Consider the following 20,918-nt stretch of genomic DNA (forward strand, 5'->3'; position numbering starts at 1 on the left):
ATACCACAAATGAACTACAATTGGAGGTCGTCCGGGTTTCCTGAAAAGAACCCTCGGAACAAAAAATTGAAATCAAAACTTCACAACTTGCTCCTTGAAACGTGATCCTTTACCGAATGGAGGTGGACGTGGTAGGACTTCGTTCCACCTTTGCACACCCCTTTGCTTCTTTTTTTTAACCTTACATTTTTTTACTTTGCAAAAAATATTTTCACCACCTCGACATAATGAAATAGAAATGCAAGTACAAAGATAATATTTTAAAATGCTTATATTGAGGGAATGATTTTCTTTCATTATGTTTCCACGTGCTTTAGCAATGGGGCATCCCGACATACGGCGCTGCATCAGGATCTCCCAGCTGGTCCATGAAGCATTTTCAGAGCATCTTTGAACTGCCATCACATCCCCTCCCGACACAGGAATCGTTCTGCCAAAGAATATCCCGGTACACAATTACAAGCAATGGCCATAATCCCACACCCATTCAACCTCACGTACCCTTCTGAATAACTTTTCACAGCCCATTCAGAGCTCTTACTCACCCCGTCAAATCCTCTCATATTATATCAAATCCCCTTATACATCTCATTTAAACCCTCACACACACCTATCCAATCATCTTACACCTGACCAACTAATTTCACACACCACATTCAATCCTCTCGCACAGCCCTCTCTCAAACATTCCATTCATCTTACACACCATTTTCAACCCTGGAACACACCACATCAAACCTTTTAATATACCATATTCAGTCATCTTTTGCACTCCATTCAACCTTCTTGTGCACCACCTGTAACCTCTTAATATATCACTTGCAACTCTCTCACACATCCTAATCTAACCACTTTATATACTTCTTCAAACCCTCTCACACACCCTATTCTGATATCTCATATACCCTATCCAACCCTATTACACCACTTTAAACCCTGTGTCACAACACATTAGACACCACTTAATATTCCATATCCAACCCACTTGTACACCACTTCCACCATTTCCATATGCTCCAATTCATTCAATATGAGTTGCTTTATGTAATGATAAAGAGTAGTTGAAATACAACTCTTTGAGAGAAAATGATGCAGGACTTGAGTGCAGCTCCTTTCTCTCCCAGGCAATTCTCGGAGTGGTTTGCAGTTGGAAAGGCAGGTAAAGAAGCGCGACAAAAATGGCAGCGCAGAGCACTCAGGCACTGCCACCAGCGCTTAGGGTCTTTGCGAAGGCAGGATCGTAAGGAGCTCGAATTACAAAACCATGACTCCGTATCGTTGGCCAGTGCCGAAACTCCCCCTCCATTCTTTGTGGGCATGCAGAAGGTAAGAAACCACCACTTATGGTGAATAATTATTACCTCAATAGTTCTGGGTGACACTATTGAAATGACTCAAATGTCCAATTGTTACTGGTGTACCCTCCCTGACTGATTCATCTCCACTTGTTGGTAAAACTGAAAGTGCCTACAAAGGTATTTTAGTGTACAAAGCTATTATGTTGAGTCTCATAATTTGATTTTTGCATGTCTTTTTGTTTTGTCTTTAGTTCCATTCCAAAAGGTGATGTTTAATCAGGGACATTTAAATGTATCATCAATGCCTTTTTTTGATACAATATCGAGGCTCATATAAGAGTTAACGCAAAGAACATATAACAAGGGGAGCAGGAGATAGGAGGGGTGGGAGTGGGAAGCACAAAACAGTGGGGAACAGAGACATTCGAAGATCTGGGGAAGGGAGAGGGATGGGGCGTGGTATACACGGGGTAAACAAGATGGACACTACAGGAACTTTCAGGAAGTAAAACAGGGAATTTGAAGGAGGTGGGTTGGGGTGGATTAACAGGGGTAGACAATATCAAGGTTACGGATGGGGAAGATACGAGATGGTGGTGAACAGCTGTTTTGAAGACCTGGATGGAGGAGTGGGATCGAAGAGAGTTTGGGAGGTTGTTCCAAAGGTGGGGGAAAAAAGAGGAACAAAATGGTGAAGGTGAGCACTGATTCTTGATTTTGGTAGTTTCACCAGAAGGGTTTTTTTTTGGTGGACCTTTCGTGCCCTGCGGAAATCTAGGTGGGACAGAACACAGATGGAGTCGAGGGGGAGGTCGGAGAGGAGACGGTAGAAGACAGAAAGACCACCGATCTACCAGCAGCGAGAGAGTGAGAGACCCAAATACTCAGCTTCATCATGGGAGATACCAATGATCCTAAAAGCCTTGGTTTCCACAGCATGGTGCCGAGCTAGGTGAGGCTGGAGCACCACCACAGTGTGGAGAGCAATACTCCATGGGGCTGCAGATGAAAGCTTTGTCTGTGGTTAAGGCCCAGTCACACCTTGACGTTTTAGCCAGCTTATGCCGATTTTTGGAAAATTTGTCTAAAACGCTGGTACACGTTGAATACGTTATGGGTAAGTTTAGATAACATTGAGAGCACGCTGAAAAACACTGCCATACGTCGTTGTATGCTGGCTTTAAACGTTGTACTTTTCGGTTGTCCTCAAATTTTCCATGCTTGAAATTTTAATACTTATGCCAGCGTATGACTCACACATTCCGCATAACGCTGGCCATAAGTTGTAGGCACGTCACGCGATCATTGACACACGTCGACACACGTTACTTGTAAGGTACTCATAAGTCGAAACACATCAAGGTAATGGTTAGCATCAGTGTTCCAGACTTCCTGGTTTTATTTATTTTATTTTATTTTTTCTTCCTTCCTTCGGTATGATGGTGATTTTGACACTTCAATTTCTAGTGCGGTTATAATATAATATAATTAATAGGCTGCCGCTCAACGAATTAAATCATAACTGCACTGTACACTGAACACTGTCATACCGAAGAAAAAAAAAACCGGGAGTGTGGAACACTGACGCTAACCATTACCTTGACGTATTTCGACTTATGAGTACCTTTCAAGTAACGTGTGTCTGTGTGTCAACGATCGCATATCGTGCGTACAACTTATTCCCATCGCATGCAGAGCGTGTGTCATACGGCAAGTACTTCGTAAACTTTTCAACATGTTTAAAATTACAAGACGTACTCCATTTAATACGACGTATGATAGCGTACTTTAGCGTTCTAGTCACGCATACCAAACTTACCCATACCGTATTTGACATGCGCCAGCGTTTTAGACGCATTTTTCAGAGGTCGGCATACGCTGGCAAGATCGCCAAGGTGCGACTGCGATGTTGACACTTCCATTTCTGCGGCGGTTATGATTTGAATCATTGTGCGTGCGGCAGCCTTTCCATAACCTACGCCTCATCATCGTCGGCGATGCGTGCAACGCGCTATGCCTAAGTTAGGCTATCGTTGGGCATAGGTTGTGAAGGCCGACAACAGGTTCAGCATTCGTTGGTATAAGTTATCTATAACACAACGAAACGTTCTGTGTCCGTTTCTAATATGTTATGCATAAGACCAACTCGTTATGAATATGTCCGAATCTTTTAAAAAAAACATCAAAAGTTCAACGTAAGCGAGCGTTTTACATACATTTTAATACGTTGCCATTGCTGGCTAAAACGTCAAGGTGTGACTGGGCCTTTAGGAGCTCAAATTTGCCAAGTAAGAACTTTGCATGATGGAAGATGCCCAGTCGGCAACTGGCTTTGGAGGCCAGCTTGGAAATGTGGCTTTCCCAGTAAAGATTGTTGCGGAGAGTGAGACCGAAAAGCTTGAATGAAAGGACTTCTTCAAGGGGATTGTTGAGAAAACAGATGGGGTGGGGGGGGTTGTGTTTCCAGTTAGTCCTTTCGGAGAGACATAGTGAGAGTGTCATCATTGTGATATTGGGAAATGCTAGAGTTTGTTATGTTAGTGCAGCAGCAATTTCACCCAGAAGCATTAATATTGTGCAATGCCTGGTGTTGGCTTAATGGTTAGGGTGGTGGGCTTTGGATCATAGGGTCCTGAGTTCAAATCCCTGAGTTGAGTTAATACCAGGTGGGGTTAACTCAGCCAGTCATCCTTTCGAGGTCGGCAAAATGAGTGCCAGCATGCTGGTATCATGTGGCGGAGTGGCGACCCATCCAGGGTTGAGTCCAATAGCCAAGGAGACTACTTAAGCAGCAGCAATGCTCTACACAGAGTATGGTTCCAATGGATGGATGGATTAACATTGTATTCCCAATGAAGTATCGACATTAGTTTGTCATATTGGAAATATATATATATATATATATATATATATATATATATATATATATATATATATATATATATATATATCTTCTTCTTCTTCTTTCGGCTGCTCCCGTTAGGGGTCGCCACAGCGGATCATCCGTATGATCCGCATGGTGATTTGGCACATGTTTTACACCGGATGCCCTTCCTGACGCAACCCTGGTCGCCTCTTACGACACAGGGATATCGTACACCTAGTTTTAACCGGGGCATACACCGGCCCAGTACACTGGTACTCATTTCGCCGACCTCGGAAGGATGACAGGCTGAGTCAACCCCCTGGTGTATTAATTCAGTGGCCCAACAGGGCTTGAACTCAGGACCTTTTGGATCCCAAGCCGCTGCCCTAACCACTGCGCCAACACCAGGTTATATATATATATATATATATATATATATATATATATATATATATATATATATATATATATATATATATATATATATATATATATATATATATATATATATATATATATATATATATATATATATATATATATATGGTTAAAATAGCCACAGTGGTAAACTACGGTTAAAACTTACTGTTTCGCTTAGATCTGTTGTCAAATTGCTTTAATTCATTCAACCTTAACTGTTGATTAGTGAGAGATGAGCGTTTGAATTTGCTACCTGTTGATCCATTTTGATTTTGTTGTTTGAAATACCTCAAATGTTTATATTTGTCTCTTCTTGTGTCTCCTTCTGGGGCTGGACTAGAAGTTCCTTAAATGGCAGAACTTTGTATTCTGATCATATTAAGAGTTACAGTATGGAATATCTTCCAAAATGTAGTGCTGAGCATTGTTTGAATGGCAGTTTCCACTCACTACCTCAAACACACACTCATGCACACCCACAATCATTTTTAAACACGTTTTGCTTTCCCATTTTTTCTCCTTTTTGTTCTTCTCCGGTCCATTGTTCCTTGTTTTCGTCTTTTACCTCCTTTCCTCATTGTGTATGTCCACCCCTTATACCATTTTCTAGTCTGTAAATCTGTTGCACTTTTTCGATTTGTTTTATGAGCCTAGACCCTTGTATTAAAATATAAGCTTCATGTTGTTCTCATGGTTGTCCTGTGAGGATATATTGAGAAGCTCTCAAGAAAATGATGACAGAAAAGGGAACTTTAGTTGAGAGAGGATGTGGAGATGCAATTTTCCAAATGACCAACAATAGTTTTAAGGGTTAAAACCCAAATGTATACAATGGGGTTGTATACATTTGGGTTTTTGGTTCCATTCTTGTGCTAAGCAGTGAAAAATGTTTGCATGTTTCAGTAGTATTTGGAGGACCTGGCTTTTCGTTTAAGTTGGGTCAACAAGTTTTCTAACCGTGTTTTGCATCATGCATAACTAATCACAGACAAATGTAAATAATTGCATGTCTCAAAACATACATTGGTGTGTTCCACACAGGTATATGACCCTCTCGCTCGTGGCAGGGCATTTCGTAATGCAGACGAGTTTGGCAGTGCCAGCAATCCACCGACTCCACATAGCCCCGGTGTCATATCCCTCTCTTCCATAGCCAGCTCATCCTTTGGATATGGCCGGCCAAGCTCAGGTGGATTGAGGGGCAAGGCAACGAGCACATTGCTTAAGGTAAACATAACAGTCACACTCACCTGAATAACTGAAGTACAGTGGTAAAGTGAAGTATTACCTCAATAATGTGCAAAAATCATAGATAGGAAGTACTTTTGCAACTGAGTTATCATGTGATTCACTCCTGTTTTTGTGTGATCATAACCTGAATATTTATGTTGTTACCTTACCACAAGGGATCCTCACCGAGCAAATGTCGCTTGCAACAACCAAAGCGAAGAAGTTTCTCCCCTTCAGATTTTGTCCATGAGGACTTTGTGCCATGGTTTGATGATGTAGATACCAACTTTTTTACTCGAGTAAGTATTTCTTCATATAAATGTTTATGGATTTAATGTCGACTAATTTGGAGGAAAGACAATGTGCCTTGTTCATCCATAAAGCTTAACCTTGTTTCTGCTGCCAGGCCAATATTAACTTCTTCCAGTTTTATAATTTCCCTTTGTGAACTTCTCATGGAAACAACCTTGCTCAAACATCAAATCCATTACTGATTTCCTGCTTAATGGCACTCTATTTTCCATCTATCCATTTAAGCTCTTCTGGGGATGTTATTAAGCCTTCCAAGGTTTCAACAATTTAATACAAACAACAATATAACACACTTTATGGAGTTTCTTTCTGAGAAAATAACAAAATTGGGAAATTGAAATCAAACTGCATACATCACACATTGCTTTTGAGTTGAAGCATCGCTCTCTTTTAGGAGAGTCTATTTTAAAATTATAGAAAAGTTTCCTCATCATTTTACTAACTGTGCAAGGAAAGTGAAGAGAAAGGGGGCAACAGAGTGACTGCATGGATGGGTGGGGGTTTATTTTTAAGGGAGATGAGCAAAAAGACAGCTCAACCAAACATTTTCTCTCGTGTGTGTGTGTGTGTGTGTGTGTGTGTGTGTGTGTGTGTGTGTGTATTTCCCTAACGGGTGATTTGAATCCACAAGAGAGGAGCTTCCAGTATGTTGAGCAGGGGCGTTCTGTACACACGACTGGTTCCTGGTGTGGTGTGGTGTGGTTATATTTACTAAAGTAACTGCAAGGTGGTTTCAGCATTCATGCATGGTTTTGAGGGGAATTTGATTACACTGGAGGACAATATCGAAAGTGAGAGAGACACTCATCTCCCGATGTAGGGTGGTTGTAGTCGGGGTGCATTGGGTGATAAGATGATATTCAGTATAATTTGATATAAAATTAGGGATTCCAGGGGACTGAAATGTCTGATAATATGACTGTAGTTGTGTAGTGAAAACTATTTAGGATGACCGAGTCCTGAATTGATGAAAATGTTCCATTAGTTTTTGTCCATTGATGTTTTGAATCGTCACATCTCATAATCATAGTCATTTTGAACTTTCAAAAGCAATTGTCAATAAACATGGGAGTAATAGCAATTGTTTAGAAAATTATAATAGTTTATTTCAAAATAATTTGTCATATAACATGGCAGTTTTCCACGATAACTTCATAATGAACTATCCCTGGCCGAATATTGTCACAGCATTTGATGCAATTTGATCCAGAGAAATTTAGCATTGAACGTGCTGATGATGATCGTAGTGTTTATCACATCAGGTGAGTGAGTTGTTTCCAGGCTGATGTGGTTGGTTATGTTGGAATATTGTCAAATTGTTCAAATCAGGCCATGAAGGCTTCTTCCATATTCGTTGATTGGAGTGTTTCAAGTTATCAAATACATACAATGAATCCTATACCAAAGCCAGTCTTTTGATCTGATCTGCGATCAAGAATTGAATATAAATCCAGAGAAAATGAGTCACTTGAGTGAATTGAAATGTTGAACCTAATACATGTCTTGGAGTTAATCACTTCCCTTCATCATTGAAAAATCACTTATGCTGAAAGTGAATTGCCTTCAAAAACACTTGAAGGCAAATCATCATCTCATGTTGCTGTTGAATTTCTTTCAATGATAATGGAAAGAAAATCATCATCGATTTTCATTGAAGGTGAATTGTCTTCATCGTTCGATGATGGACCCATGCCGTCAATGAAAGTTGATAGTGGATAAATTGTTTTCTGATGTTGATGATTAATCACTTCCAACAACAGATGACAGTAAATCATTGTCATCAGGGGTTGGTGATGGATCACCTTCAACATCAATGGACAGTAAATTGTCAACTGATGTTGATGGCGAATGATCTTCAACAATTGATGATGGTAAATCAGCATCATTACAATTGTGGGTGAATGAGTCACTGGTAGTGGTAAGTAAATCATCAGTCATATTTGAATGATTTCTGATTACTCAGGGCTGATTTATGTTTCCATTGAATGTTTTCATTCGATGACATGAGTGAATTTTGACTGATCATCGTTGTCATTCCATGACTCACTGGTTGGTGCTTGTTCCTTGCTTCCCTTCAATTATTTTGACCATAATTGTTCCGATCCAATGTTCTTTTTGATTTACGTGTATCTAATGGACCTACTGATTTATTTATTTATTTTTTGATCATTCATTCCATATAATTATACCCAGTAATTTTGTTCATAGCCTGTTGCGGTTTAAGTGTTGGCATCAGTTTGTTTGTGTCATTTTGTTTAATGAATCCATAAACATGGATCAGTTCAATGTACATTTGCTTTCTTTCAGTATGCTGTACCTGCTCGATATTTCTGTCCATTGATTTGTTTCACATTAGTTGTGGCAGGGTCCTTTTTTGACCTGGTCATTTTGTCATTCATAGATTAAGATTTTCTGGTTCAAAGTTTCACGTGAGAGGCAGCATCGTTTGCTGCTTGCTACTTTTTTCACTCAATGATTCCAATTATGTATTAAGAAATATCACTGCCAGTGGTCTCTTAAAAGTTGGTTGGTTGTGTAGATCTTTAATTCCATTCAGCATTGTACAATTAATTCATTCTCGATCATAACAAGGCTGGACATGGCTAAACATGAAAATTATGAAAAGGCAAAAATAATTGTCATGCCAACGGATTGGAAATTAAGTATATTTATTTTGTGTCACTCAACATTCCTGCAATGCAAATGTGATTTGATTAACATGTTGAGCTTCAAAATGATCCGTTGTGATGCCTAGGAGTAGGGAAAAACAAAAAAAATGGAAATGCACCCACTGAATACGCGGACATCGTTTTTTTTTTTCATTTTTAACTCATCGTCGAGCTAAAAATGATTCTTTTCTTTTTTGTTGATAAAACCAAAAAAATGCAACTAGAATGCATCACAAGCTGTTGAACGTCACTTGTTCATGTACAAACTGAGAAACTCTGCCTTAATAATCTCTGTTGTAATCATCTCTCCCATCATAATATTTGCCATAGTGAGGTCTGCCATGAATTGCAAGGCCACGTGGATTGTAAGGTATGACAAAATATGTAATTTAAGAAGGATTTGGCCCAGAATAAACAAAATTCTATTCAAAACCAAGAGAGAAAGAATGCTCCCTCTCATGCCAAGTATAGGCCCAACTCTGAGAGAGAGAAAATGCAACTTCCTCGGTAGCCTCTCGTGCTGGTTATAGCATTAACTCCAAGAGAAAAAAAAGTCAGCGGCTTGCATTAATTATATTACGATCACGAGAGCGAGAGTCAAGTGGTATAAAAAGTACTATGCAAAACACATGGAGGAAATACAATGTTTTTCAGGAAAGGCAGGTATGTATTGACAGAGCATAATGATGCTGCAAAAAACTGCATGTGAAGGAAATACAGCATCATCTGTTGGATGAGAATTGTGCAAGGGTTCAGCCAATGGAAGCTTTTAAGAGACAATTACAAGACTTCAGCAAAGACATTTCCTCAGATCATGATCAAAACTGTCTGTAGAATAGCAGCTCAAAGATTTCTCAACAAAACCTTTCAACTGTGCAAAGAGCATGCCTGTGCTTTACTCAAGACCACAAGAAGAGTCAATAGCCTCGACATTAAAGGGCTGGATTCTTTGGTGGAATGATGTCTATCTGTTTCATCTGGAGCTTCCTATTATAACTGTTTATCAGCCTGTAGAAAAAGCCTTTACCATTCCCATTGATGAAAATGGCAGATGTGTAGTTGCTAAATAAATTATGAAAAATGAAATTTGCAAGTCAGAAATAGAAAGTCGCAAGAAAAAGTGAAACAGCAGCCTGTGAAATGGAGCTGCTGCTGTGAATGTAAAGCAGTCACTGAAGCTGAAGTAGATGCCATTGTTAACTTCAAACAAGCATTTCAAGAAGCCTTGGAAGAGCTGGGAACTGCCTTAGATGCACGTGGTGTTGGGTATCCTGCAGAACACCATACTATAGTTACTAACAGAGAACCTGGCAGTAATATTATACTTATAAGGTCACTCACTGGTTTGTTTCAATGATGAAGGATGTTGTAGTCAACTTGGCATACTACTATTTTGCGTACTTCGCATACCAGCTCAGGCTCACCTCTGCATTTGTTTAATATACTGCAATGTACAATGTAATGGTGATGCAACAGCATATTTGGTACATCCACATAATCATGCACATTCTCAGAGGTTCATTTGGAAGTGCCAAGGAGTGTTTTAGGCCAAAAAAAATGTTTTAAAGTTTTGAAAAAAAAGTTGGATTTCTTTGGATTTTTTTTTTGATTGACTAATTGTGCCTAAGCCTTTGTTGTTATGTGAAATGTAATAATAAATGATCCCCAATCCCATTCCTTCCATCCTTAATCGAGAAGTGTTTTAACCCCCCCCCCTGCAAAAAAATAGAAAACAAACAATATTTAAACAGGATTACAACAGCATTGGACGACACTGGATTTCCCTGCGAGTTATTGATACTAGACCTGTATTTTCATTTGTATTACTGATATTTCATGTATGATTTAATTTGAATATAATTCATGGACAAACAGAGCTACTTCAACACATGATTTCCAAATGACAGTTGAACCACTCTTTCCCACACGATACTATTTTCACAATCATCCATAATTCTCCCCCTCCCCACCTCCCAAAACAAAAAATAAAATAGAAAGTATCTGATAATGCAAAGCCAATTACGCATCTGCTTTTATTCAGACTTGTTCTTCTTCTGTATGCGAAACATGACAAAAACAGTAAAATAATTTGACGATTTTAGGCAACCTTGGCCTTTTGACATCAAAAGCAATAGGCTTCAGTGACCCAATGTACAAACCCTGCTCAAATTTCAAGTCAATCAGATGGAAATTGATGATTTTGTGATCTTTGATCTTTTGATTTTAAAACGATTTTATCTTCCTGCATTTCATTGGTGAGCCAATTCAGTGACCCAATTTGCAAATAATATTAAAATTTCAAGTCAATCGGATGAAAACTGACGATTTTATTCTGCCTTGATCATTGGATCTAAAAAAAAAACAATCCACTTCAGTGACCCAATATTTAAATTATTAAAATTTCAGCACAGTTTAATAAAAATTGACAATTTTATGCAGCCTTGACCATTGACCTTTTGATTTATAAAAACAATTGGCTTCGAGCTTTTGATTGGTGAACCAATTCAGTGACCCAAAATGCAAATTCTTAAAATTTAGGTCAATTGGATGAAAATTGACGATTTGATGTGATGTTGACCTTTGGCACTTTGACAAAATTATTAATTAGTCTTCTCAATATTCTCATTTTAAAGCTTTGTTGAAAATTTGATGGGAAAAGCTCAAATGGTAAAAAAGTTACGGCCAAGAGAGAGACAGGCAGACAGACAGACACACATAAGTGATTGCACGAGAGACGGGCTAACAATGTAGTAATGACACCACAATCATTTTACAGATTGCAATTATGACATATTTTGACAATTTTTTCTGTCTCAATTCCACAACAAATATAAAACACAATGATACCAATACACAGCACAAATCTACAACTCCCTCCCACATAGACATCTTCATACAATTGGTACTGCACTGGCAGGATGGCCCAGAGGTACACACATGCCTCTGAGCCATCAAGCCTGGGTTTGAATATCAAACCGAGGAGAGATGGTTCTGAGGTGTGTGTGCATACCTTTATCTGTCAACCTGACATCTTACATGCATGACAAGAGTGCTGTCCCTCGGATGGACATTAAATTGGGCATCCCATCTGCCATTATTAGTTAGTGGATGTAAAAGATCCCACGGAGTCCTTCATGAATAGTAGGTAAGCTATCACCAGCATCCTTGCTAAATTACATATTCCTACCCTAACCTCCAGGGGGGCAGGTCATCAGCGGCATGGCTCTCCTACTCTTCACAAAGGCCACTCTGAGCAATGATGCAACCAGTAGCCACTGACTGCATCTATTGGGTGGTCGCTTAGGCTACCCTTATTCTCAGGTTTTCTGTCTGTCTGTATGTCTGTCTGTTTGTTTGTATGTGATGGACAGCTCTGGAGGCCAGAGGAATCAAACGATTTTGATGAAACTTGACTCGTAGGTTCATACCAGGATCTAGTTGTATGCGTTTGAGCACCGTTGCTATGGACGCCACCATTGCCTCACAACGGGACTTTGAAAATTTTGAAAAAATCCGAAAAAAATTTTTTTTTTCGAAAATCAAAAATCGGCTTACGCCCTTTTATGCGCACGATAATCAACCTCTTTTTCAAAAAAATTCAGCACGATCCGTCAAAAACTGTATGACTAGTATGCAATTATATTACTATATGCTTTCACCCCTATGTTCGCGTTGGGATTCCCTAACGTAGGGTTAGGGAATCGAACACAAATGATGAATGGACAGTTGCTCATCATGTTCCTATATGGAACAACGAACGGCAAAAATGCCATCTGATGTGTTCTCTCATCTACATATTTCAAATTCCGCTTAGTCTAGCGACCACCCATGTCACCTACCAGCTTGTTGTGTGTGTGTGTGTGTGTGTGTGTGTGTGTGTGTGTGTGTGTGTGTGTGTGTGTGTGTGTGTGTGTGTGTGTGTGTGTGTGTGTGTGTGTGTGTGTGTGTGTGTGTGTGTGTGTGTGTGTGTGTGTGTGTGTGTGTGTGTGTGTGTGTGTTTACAGAATTTCAGTCTTTCCATCAATATATATTCGTGGAAATGCAGAGAGTTTCCTAACTTTGACCAACGCCGTGATGACGGCATCATGTCTGCAAACACAGAAGCGTATACTGTATATACCATTACATTTATAGCCAAACATCACAACTGCTTTTTACCACAGTCAGGTGTGGAATCATAACCACCAAATATATCACAATGCTGACGAACAAATTATGGAGTACTGGCATTGTGAATATTTCACATTATTGAGCCAAACACGGTCTAACACCGCACCAGTTATTATATCTGCCACCGAAGGTGAAGGAGGTTATGTTTTCTCCCCTTTGTCTATTTGTTTGTCTGTTTGTCTGTCTGTCTGTTTGTTTGTTTGTGTGTTTGTCTGTTTGTTTGTCTGTTTGTTTGTGTGCAGGATATCTCAAAAAGTTGTGAACGGATCCGGATGAAATTTTGTGGAAAGGTTAGGTGTGCGACAAGGACAAACTGATTCGATTTTGGTGTAGATTTAGATCTGGATCCGACTACTAGAATTTTTTAAGTGATTCTTCACCATTGAGAGAGGGCCAGAAATGATAAATAGCAAAAAATCTCAAAACGTTGTGGACGGATTCAGATGAAACTTTGTGGACACCTTGGGTGTGTGACTAATTCGATTTTGGTGAAGATTCAAATCCGGATATGATATTTTTAAAAGTGATTCTTCACCATTGATGGATCTGGCCAAAAAGGATATATAGCACGATATCTCAAAAAGTTGTGGACGGATTCAGATAAAATTTGGTGAATCGGTTGGGTGTGTGTGTCAAGGATGAATTGTTTCGATTTTGGTGAAGATCCAAATTTGGATCTGGATATGAGAAAGATTTAATTTTTAAAGCGATTCTTCACAATTAAGAGATAAGGCCCAAAACAATGTCGTACAGTATAGCATGATATTTCAAAAATGTGTTAGGCCCGATATGTTCTCATGGATCAGGCATTACGTGGCAGAGGTATGCGCTCTACCAAGTTCCCTTCCAGTTAATCAAGTTATTGAACCAAATTTGGGTGTTCCAGGCATTATCATAAACCCTGAAATGGTTTTCCTTCAGAATCGCAGGATGTGCAATGAGCTGGATACGTGTTGTTAAGAAAAAGGAAAAGTGTATCTTCATATGTTGTTTGTGTAACCCAAAGCACACCACACAATATGACATATAAAGAGATCTTGGACAAGAGAAAGACAGTTGAAATAAATAAATAAATAGTCACTTGACAACAGATGATAAAAAGGTGCCACAGACATTGTCACTCATACACATGAGCTGGATTTGACCAGGATTTACAAATATGGCCTCGCATGATGGTGGCAGTACAGGCTACTGATGAGTAGCCTGAGGTCCTCCTCAATGGATCTAGTGTGTGAGGGCAAGCAGGAATGGGAGGGACAGCTGGCAGGTGAGGGAAAGTTGCACAATGTCATCAACAAGAGATCATATCAGAAGAGGGCAGACATAAAGGGAGCTCAAAGAGGAGTGGCGGCCAAGAGGAGAGCAAGCCAGTCCCATTTTGTAAGGTTTTATAGTCCCCCTTCGGCACCACAACCCACCTACTGCATGCCACTGCCCAATCACAGTGGCTCATGCCAGCCATGGCAGACAATCTGGCTCGTTATTGGCATATTACTGTGTGGTGGGGGTCATGGCACTGTGGTGGAAAACTCAAAACCTTACTCAAGTAACTCCAGTAAATATACAGGTTGAATCATTTATTTAATACATGATCATGGAGAAGGACAATCAATGCAATGTGATTGTTCTCTGGCTTGATGTTCCAAACAGAGTTTCTTACATAGGGAACAGAACTGGAGAGGGTGATCTACTCACATGCATGCGAATTGACCAATCACATTCTGATAAGAGACAAACATAACATTTTCAAGGACGTGGTCATGACTCTTTGTTTAAAATGCAAATTCCAATGGAATGTCATTGAGCACTTTCAAGCTTTATTGGTTCACGAGTCAGTAAGTGACCACTATATTCGTTATGGGTGTCTGTCTGTCTGTCTGTCCCGAGCTTAGCTCCGTGAGTTTTGATCCGATCCTGATAAAATTTGGGTTGGAGGTTTATATCATGATCTAGTTGTGTTTTCCTGAGAATGGGCATGCTGCGCCCATTATGGGCGGAGCTACGCCCAAAAAACGTGTTTTTAGGGGGTAGCCGATTTCAAGTTACATCTTCTCCGAGGGGGTTTGTCGAATATTGCAGGGATTTCAGTATTTGGTTAGCCCAATGGCACCTGCATAGCCCCAAGTAGCTCCATTTTTTATTTTCTTCCCAAGGTCAAGGTCACAAGGTCACGAACTTAGAAAATTTCCAAAAAAATCAATAAATTGGGTATCAATCTCCTCGGGTTTTCAACTGTTTCGAATGAAAGTTGGTATGCAAGTAGTGCTCTTCGAGTACTACAACTTTCATCATTTACGTTTTTCACGATTCCCGCCAGTTTGCCCATGGCGTCCCCTCAAAGGTCAAGAAATAAAGGCAAACCGTGTACATTGCTCGTGAGCCATCTCCGTCTCCAGACTTGTCAGATATTTGCATTGCTTCATTGTCGTCCCCTTTATGACTTTTGCATAATGTATACTTCATTTCAACATAACAATGCCCTGTGTCTGTGTTCATGTGATTCTTAGATATTTACGACAAAGCAAATTTGCTATTCCGCATTCATTAATTAGAATTAACGATTCCTGCGTCTCATTGACACCCGTCTCATTGGTGCCTTAACAAAGGCAGCTTTATTGAATTTAACTTTCCAACCGAGTAAAATAAAGGAAAGATTCTATTGTTACACAGTTAACTAGCACACTATATCTATTCATTATATAACAACCATCAGTATGCGATGATCCATTATAAAGTATATTTTAAAGTATTAGAGCAGTAAACATAAGAGATGGGTATACATTTCATTTAACTAAGCATGGAGTAATAATAATCAGATCTTTAATCAGACCCAGATGTGCTTGAGCCAGCACGAGGATTATACGTTTGTTATTATTATTGTCATTTGGTTTGAAAGTCATCTGGTTTGAAATGTTCGCTTTGAGTGGTATGAAGCATTTATTATTGGATTCAGGAGAACACTTTCTCAACATCAAGAAAGGCAAACAACATATCAATCAATGATCCTAAGTTACAAAAAAGATATGTTACAGTTAAATGGAACTAACAAGACCAGAGTATATTTGAACAAAGATTCTATTTCCTTCATTTGTGGTTTGTCAAGCAAACATTGTAGCAAGTAAAACAGACACTCACAAACCGTGGGCAGTCCACTCTGCAAACGTAATGAGTTGTGATTTTCTTTTTGTCGGAGACCCAATAAGTATGTAAAAAGCATTTGAAAGCAAAAAAAGAGAAATGAGTATGTAATTTGTTAACAAGGAGTGCTTATCCCAATGTGAAAAAAGAAAAAAACTTTTTGGCATGATCAATACAGAAATACCAATGCTTTGCAATAGTCATGTTATCCACAGAGCTTTCTATCACCTTATATGTCCATAAATTGTTGGTGTGGCATATCATTCACATTTCACAAGATGGGAATAATTATTTTACTTTCACAGCACAAGTAATAGTGGGGCAACTTAGCTGAATATAGCATAACAATTGTGCATTTTGTGAGGAAAGCACCAAATTTGGCACACTAGTAGCCTATCATATTATGAACAGATTTGGATATTGGGCCATCTCAAATTCAGCCGCTGATGGCTGTGGCAGCCATTTTCCACTGCCATCAAAAATTTGAGATGGCCCAATACTCAAATCTGTTCATAATATGTTAGGCTACTCGTGAGCCAAATTTGGTGCTTTCCTCACAAAATGCACAATTGTTATGCTAAGTTGCCCCACTATAAGTATTGCCAGTACCTAAACTCCTAGAATGTCCTTGGAAGTTACATCACTTCTCCCAAACTCAACAGCTGTATTTGTCTGAAGCAAATTCTGATTGTTGTCTCATATTTGGCCATACATGTTTGTGTATGATGTGTTGTAGCTTCTTGAGCCTTACACACTGTCGGTAAAAATAAGCAATAAAAGGATGACATGATCAATTTAATTTGTTCACTGAGAAAGCAAAACCTTTTACACATTCCATTTAATACCTTAACATCCAAATTATTGTGAGTAATCATTATTCCATCTTTGTTATCCATCACACTGCAGACCCATAGTGGTTTTGGTTTAGTTGGTACAATATGGACTGTTTACTATATCAGTGATCATTCTTTGTGCTCTAATCTCTTTGTCGGATATATGTTCAAGATCCTATTGAGTTTAATTTTTGATGAATAATTTTTATGCTCAGGTTTTTTAATCCATTGAAAGTTTCATCCATCTCGCACAATTCCACAATGGTTGTAAATTAACCAAATGTGTGGCAGAAGAGAAATACGCAAACATTACTTTGCCCGTGCAGTTTGTCATTTTGCTTGAATTGCCCTGATGTTAATTAACCACATTGTTCCATACTTCACTTGACAAAAAGCATTTTGTGCTGGCTTGTAGCTATCACAGGCTGCTGGTTGCATCATTTTCTGAGAGTGTGTTGTGCTGCTGATACAGTGCCCTCTATCACCAATACACTGGTACTCATTTCACTCACCTCAGAAAGATGACACTCTGAGTAAATCACACCTGGTGTTAATTAAATGGTAAAAGGGGCTCAACCTGAAGATATCTTCGCCTGGCACCTTAACCATTAAGCAAATACCATGCTTTTATTTTGTGCTATGCTTAACACAGAAGTATTTTTACCTGGACAATGTCGCAGGTATACAAAAGCTCCGCATTGGTGCTATTCTTCTTGGGGTAGGGGTTCTTGGTGGGGACTACACTCACATTGATTGGCTGCCAGACCACACACATTTGTTGCTTGACTCCACCCATCATGGCACCCAACCAAAATGCTCTGGCCACCATCTTGGTTTTCTGGTGGGCCTAAAACATTGGGCCTGTAGGCTTCTGCTGATTATACACTGTCCAGATTTATTGCATCAGATTTCAATTGGCTTTGTTTGGGTTGAGTGTTCATCATGATGAAGGACCCCAAAAAATCTCGTCATATGTCAAATAAAAATTATTCGGAAGGTTTAATCAAGCCTGTATGCACCTCCCTAAAAAATAGCATTACATAATTTTTGAACGACCCCATATTGGGGTTAAATATTCGTCACCACGTGATGAATCAGATCGTTGTGATATAACCGAGGCAGATGCTGACATGGATGAGAGGTGTTAAATTAATATTTTAATTGCACATGCAATGTGATTCACAATCGCTGTTCATATTGTTGCGAATTCGCGCCCACCGGTGTGCGAACGGCCATGTAACTCGAATCGCGGCACGTCGCCCACCGGAACGGACAATTCAGTCGTGACTCTCTCGGAACAATTCTGGGAGCTAGTCACGGGTGGGGGTTTAACCTCACCATGATCGTGCCAATTGCCCACCCACGCAGGATAGGGTTGCTCGCCAAATTTAATCCACCTAAGTACCTGCGCGAATGGTCGACCGGACGATCGTACCACGCCACAGGCCGACTCCGGGCACGAAGCGCTTAAGCGGTCCGATCCGTGCTACAGTGACAACCGAGCGGTGTTATCGTTGGCCTTGACGGTTCCGATTAATTACCGGGATGTTGAACCCACTACGAACCCCTTACGTGATGCAAGATGGAGAGTCAACCAAAGGAAAGGACGCAGCGAAACGGGGAACAAGTTCACACAAGCACGTTTATTCACACACACACACACACACACAGACAAGCACGCATCCACAGCAAAAGAAAAATGCACATAAAAAGCAAAGGAAGAGTTAAAACCGAATACGCGTACACACGGCAACACTTAAAACAATTCTACTTTAAGGACAGGTGCCACCCACAGTCATTTACACAAACCCAAAGAAAAGAAAGGACTTCCTTTGGTGCGGCCGTCGAGTCCTCCTCCCACGACCTCCACTCCGAGCTCCGTCTCCTTCGCCGTCCTCCACTGCCGACTCGACCAGACTCGACGACGACACAGCTCGACTTCAACGAGCTCCTCGGGCTTCGCGAGTTCCACGAGTTCCACACCGATGCAGAGACACTCGACCACGACGACACAGCTCGACTTCAATGAGCTCCTCGGGCTCCGCGAGTTCCACGAGCTCCACACCGACGCAGAGACACTCGACCACGACGACACAGCTCGGCGAGGGCCCAACAACGACTTCAGACGGAGGCGAGTTCCACGAGTCAGGGAGAGAGCAGGAAGAGGGAGAGAGCAGGAAGAGGGAGAGGGCAGGAAGAGGGAGAGATCGCGCCCCGCCCGTGTCCGACTTTTATAGCGCGGGGCTCCGCCCTTCACTCCGCCCCGTTTTCGGCTCCACCCTCCTTCGAGAGGGTTCTCGAAAAGGGGCGTTCCCTCACGCCGAATGCCTCACGCTGTCCGTCCACCAATCGGCGGCGAGCCGCCCTTCCCCCCTTCCCTCACACCAAGCGCGGGAAAATGGCGGGAAAAGCCCACCAGCATCGTTGGCGGTTTTTGTTTGTTTGAAATAAAAGATAGAGAAAGAAAAACAACTAACTGGAGGATCGCAGCCTGAATGGAACACAGAAATTCCCTCTATACAACGGGTTTGGGCAAACTACACATGTACCTATCGAGATATCTCACCTGAGGGCCCTTTATAGTGTAATGCCAATTTCCACAGTCATAACAATATTTTAAGTGCTTTAAATGTGCGTTTCCCAATCAGCCTGTTGCCAGATTTTTCAAGCCAATTCACTCACGCTTAATGGCATCGTCCCGTATCTTGAATGACTACATACAGGTTTTTATTAATAAAAGGTTTATTACAACAGAGAAGTGGGAGGGTGGAGGATAGGGAGAGGTAGAGAGGGACACACACACACACACACACACACACACACACACACACACACACACACACACACACACACACACACACACACACACACACACACACACACACACACACACACACGACAAAACTGTTGGTGGTACACACCCATGGTGGGTAGCAGATATAAAGTAAATCCCCTGTTCAGAATCGCTATGAATTTTATCTATCTAATCTTATTCATTCACATGGGAACACAGGACAGACACGGCACAAATTTAATGAGACAGATTAGAGAAGGTGAGCTGAGCCTTTCAACAACAATGATGAGGGAGTTCAGTGGACAAAGGAGGCAAAAATATATGTATTTTGTGTCGCTGGTTGTGACCACAGTGCGGTCAATCTTGTTTCACATAGGAGGATGATCACTATACTGAGGATATTTTGGAACGACGACCGGAAGCAGAGAAATTGGAGACACAGCCATTGCACATGGAGTCACTTATCGGCTCACCGTTGAACCGAGCAGAGCTGGAGACCAAGCAGCAGATGCTGTGAGTTTTCAGGATTGATGAGGATCATTGTGTTGGTGAAGAAATCACATTCACTCCCATTTTGGACAGATCTATCTTGATCATTGCAGCGAACAAAAGGCTTGATGATAAAAATGAGCATCATTCAAATGTTTTATTTTATTTACCTCCAAGACGAACATTATCAGCACCACTGCTTTATGCAAAATAACACTGAATTCAGAAAAATAGTGCAGTTTTCATGATTAACACCTGTAATGAGAAATAGAAAACATGAATGATTATCATCCGCATTTCATGCTCTGCTCACCATTCTATGATCAACTTTAAAAAAAATAATGTCCAATCCAAAGCACATCATTCTTTTCTTCTCTATTCTTGATTGTCTGAGATATAGCTAACCCCATCTTTTCACACTAGGCCGACAGAGCCTGGATGGCGAAAGTCTAAAGAAGCCAGCACGGTGGGTCCAACCCGTCATCCTTTGCGGCAGGAGGTAGTAAGTGGAGAAGGGCGGTCGCGAGGCAGCCGCATATCCCCTACCGTTCACACTTTGATGTTGGGAGGCCATCGATACCGCAGACCTCACCTTGTGAGGCAGTTGAACAACAGGGGACAGAGTCACTGTGGCTGTAACAGAGGCCCAGTGTGCTGCCTTGTCGAGGAGACGGAGGAATTCAGGTAATATGGACAATC

At 40.6% G+C, this 20,918-nt stretch overlaps 1 protein-coding gene across 1 annotated transcript in view; it reads left to right on the forward strand.

Moving 5' to 3' along the window:
* Positions 1-20,918, forward strand: part of LOC147034841 (inactive rhomboid protein 1-like) — a 112,895-nt gene that overhangs the window by 49,989 nt on the left and 41,988 nt on the right. Inside the window, exons 3-8 of the mRNA XM_085890340.1 lie at positions 318-448; positions 1,125-1,326; positions 5,626-5,811; positions 5,991-6,113; positions 20,107-20,243; positions 20,643-20,903. Coding sequence (XP_085746466.1) covers positions 318-448; positions 1,125-1,326; positions 5,626-5,811; positions 5,991-6,113; positions 20,107-20,243; positions 20,643-20,903 — 1,040 coding nt within the window. The remainder of the gene's footprint in view (positions 1-317; positions 449-1,124; positions 1,327-5,625; positions 5,812-5,990; positions 6,114-20,106; positions 20,244-20,642; positions 20,904-20,918) is intronic.

Source organism: Eptatretus burgeri, chromosome 1 (assembly GCF_056783735.1).
Source record: "Eptatretus burgeri isolate ZD-2024b chromosome 1, Ebu_testis_v1, whole genome shotgun sequence".
Lineage (NCBI taxonomy): Eukaryota > Metazoa > Chordata > Myxini > Myxiniformes > Myxinidae > Eptatretus > Eptatretus burgeri.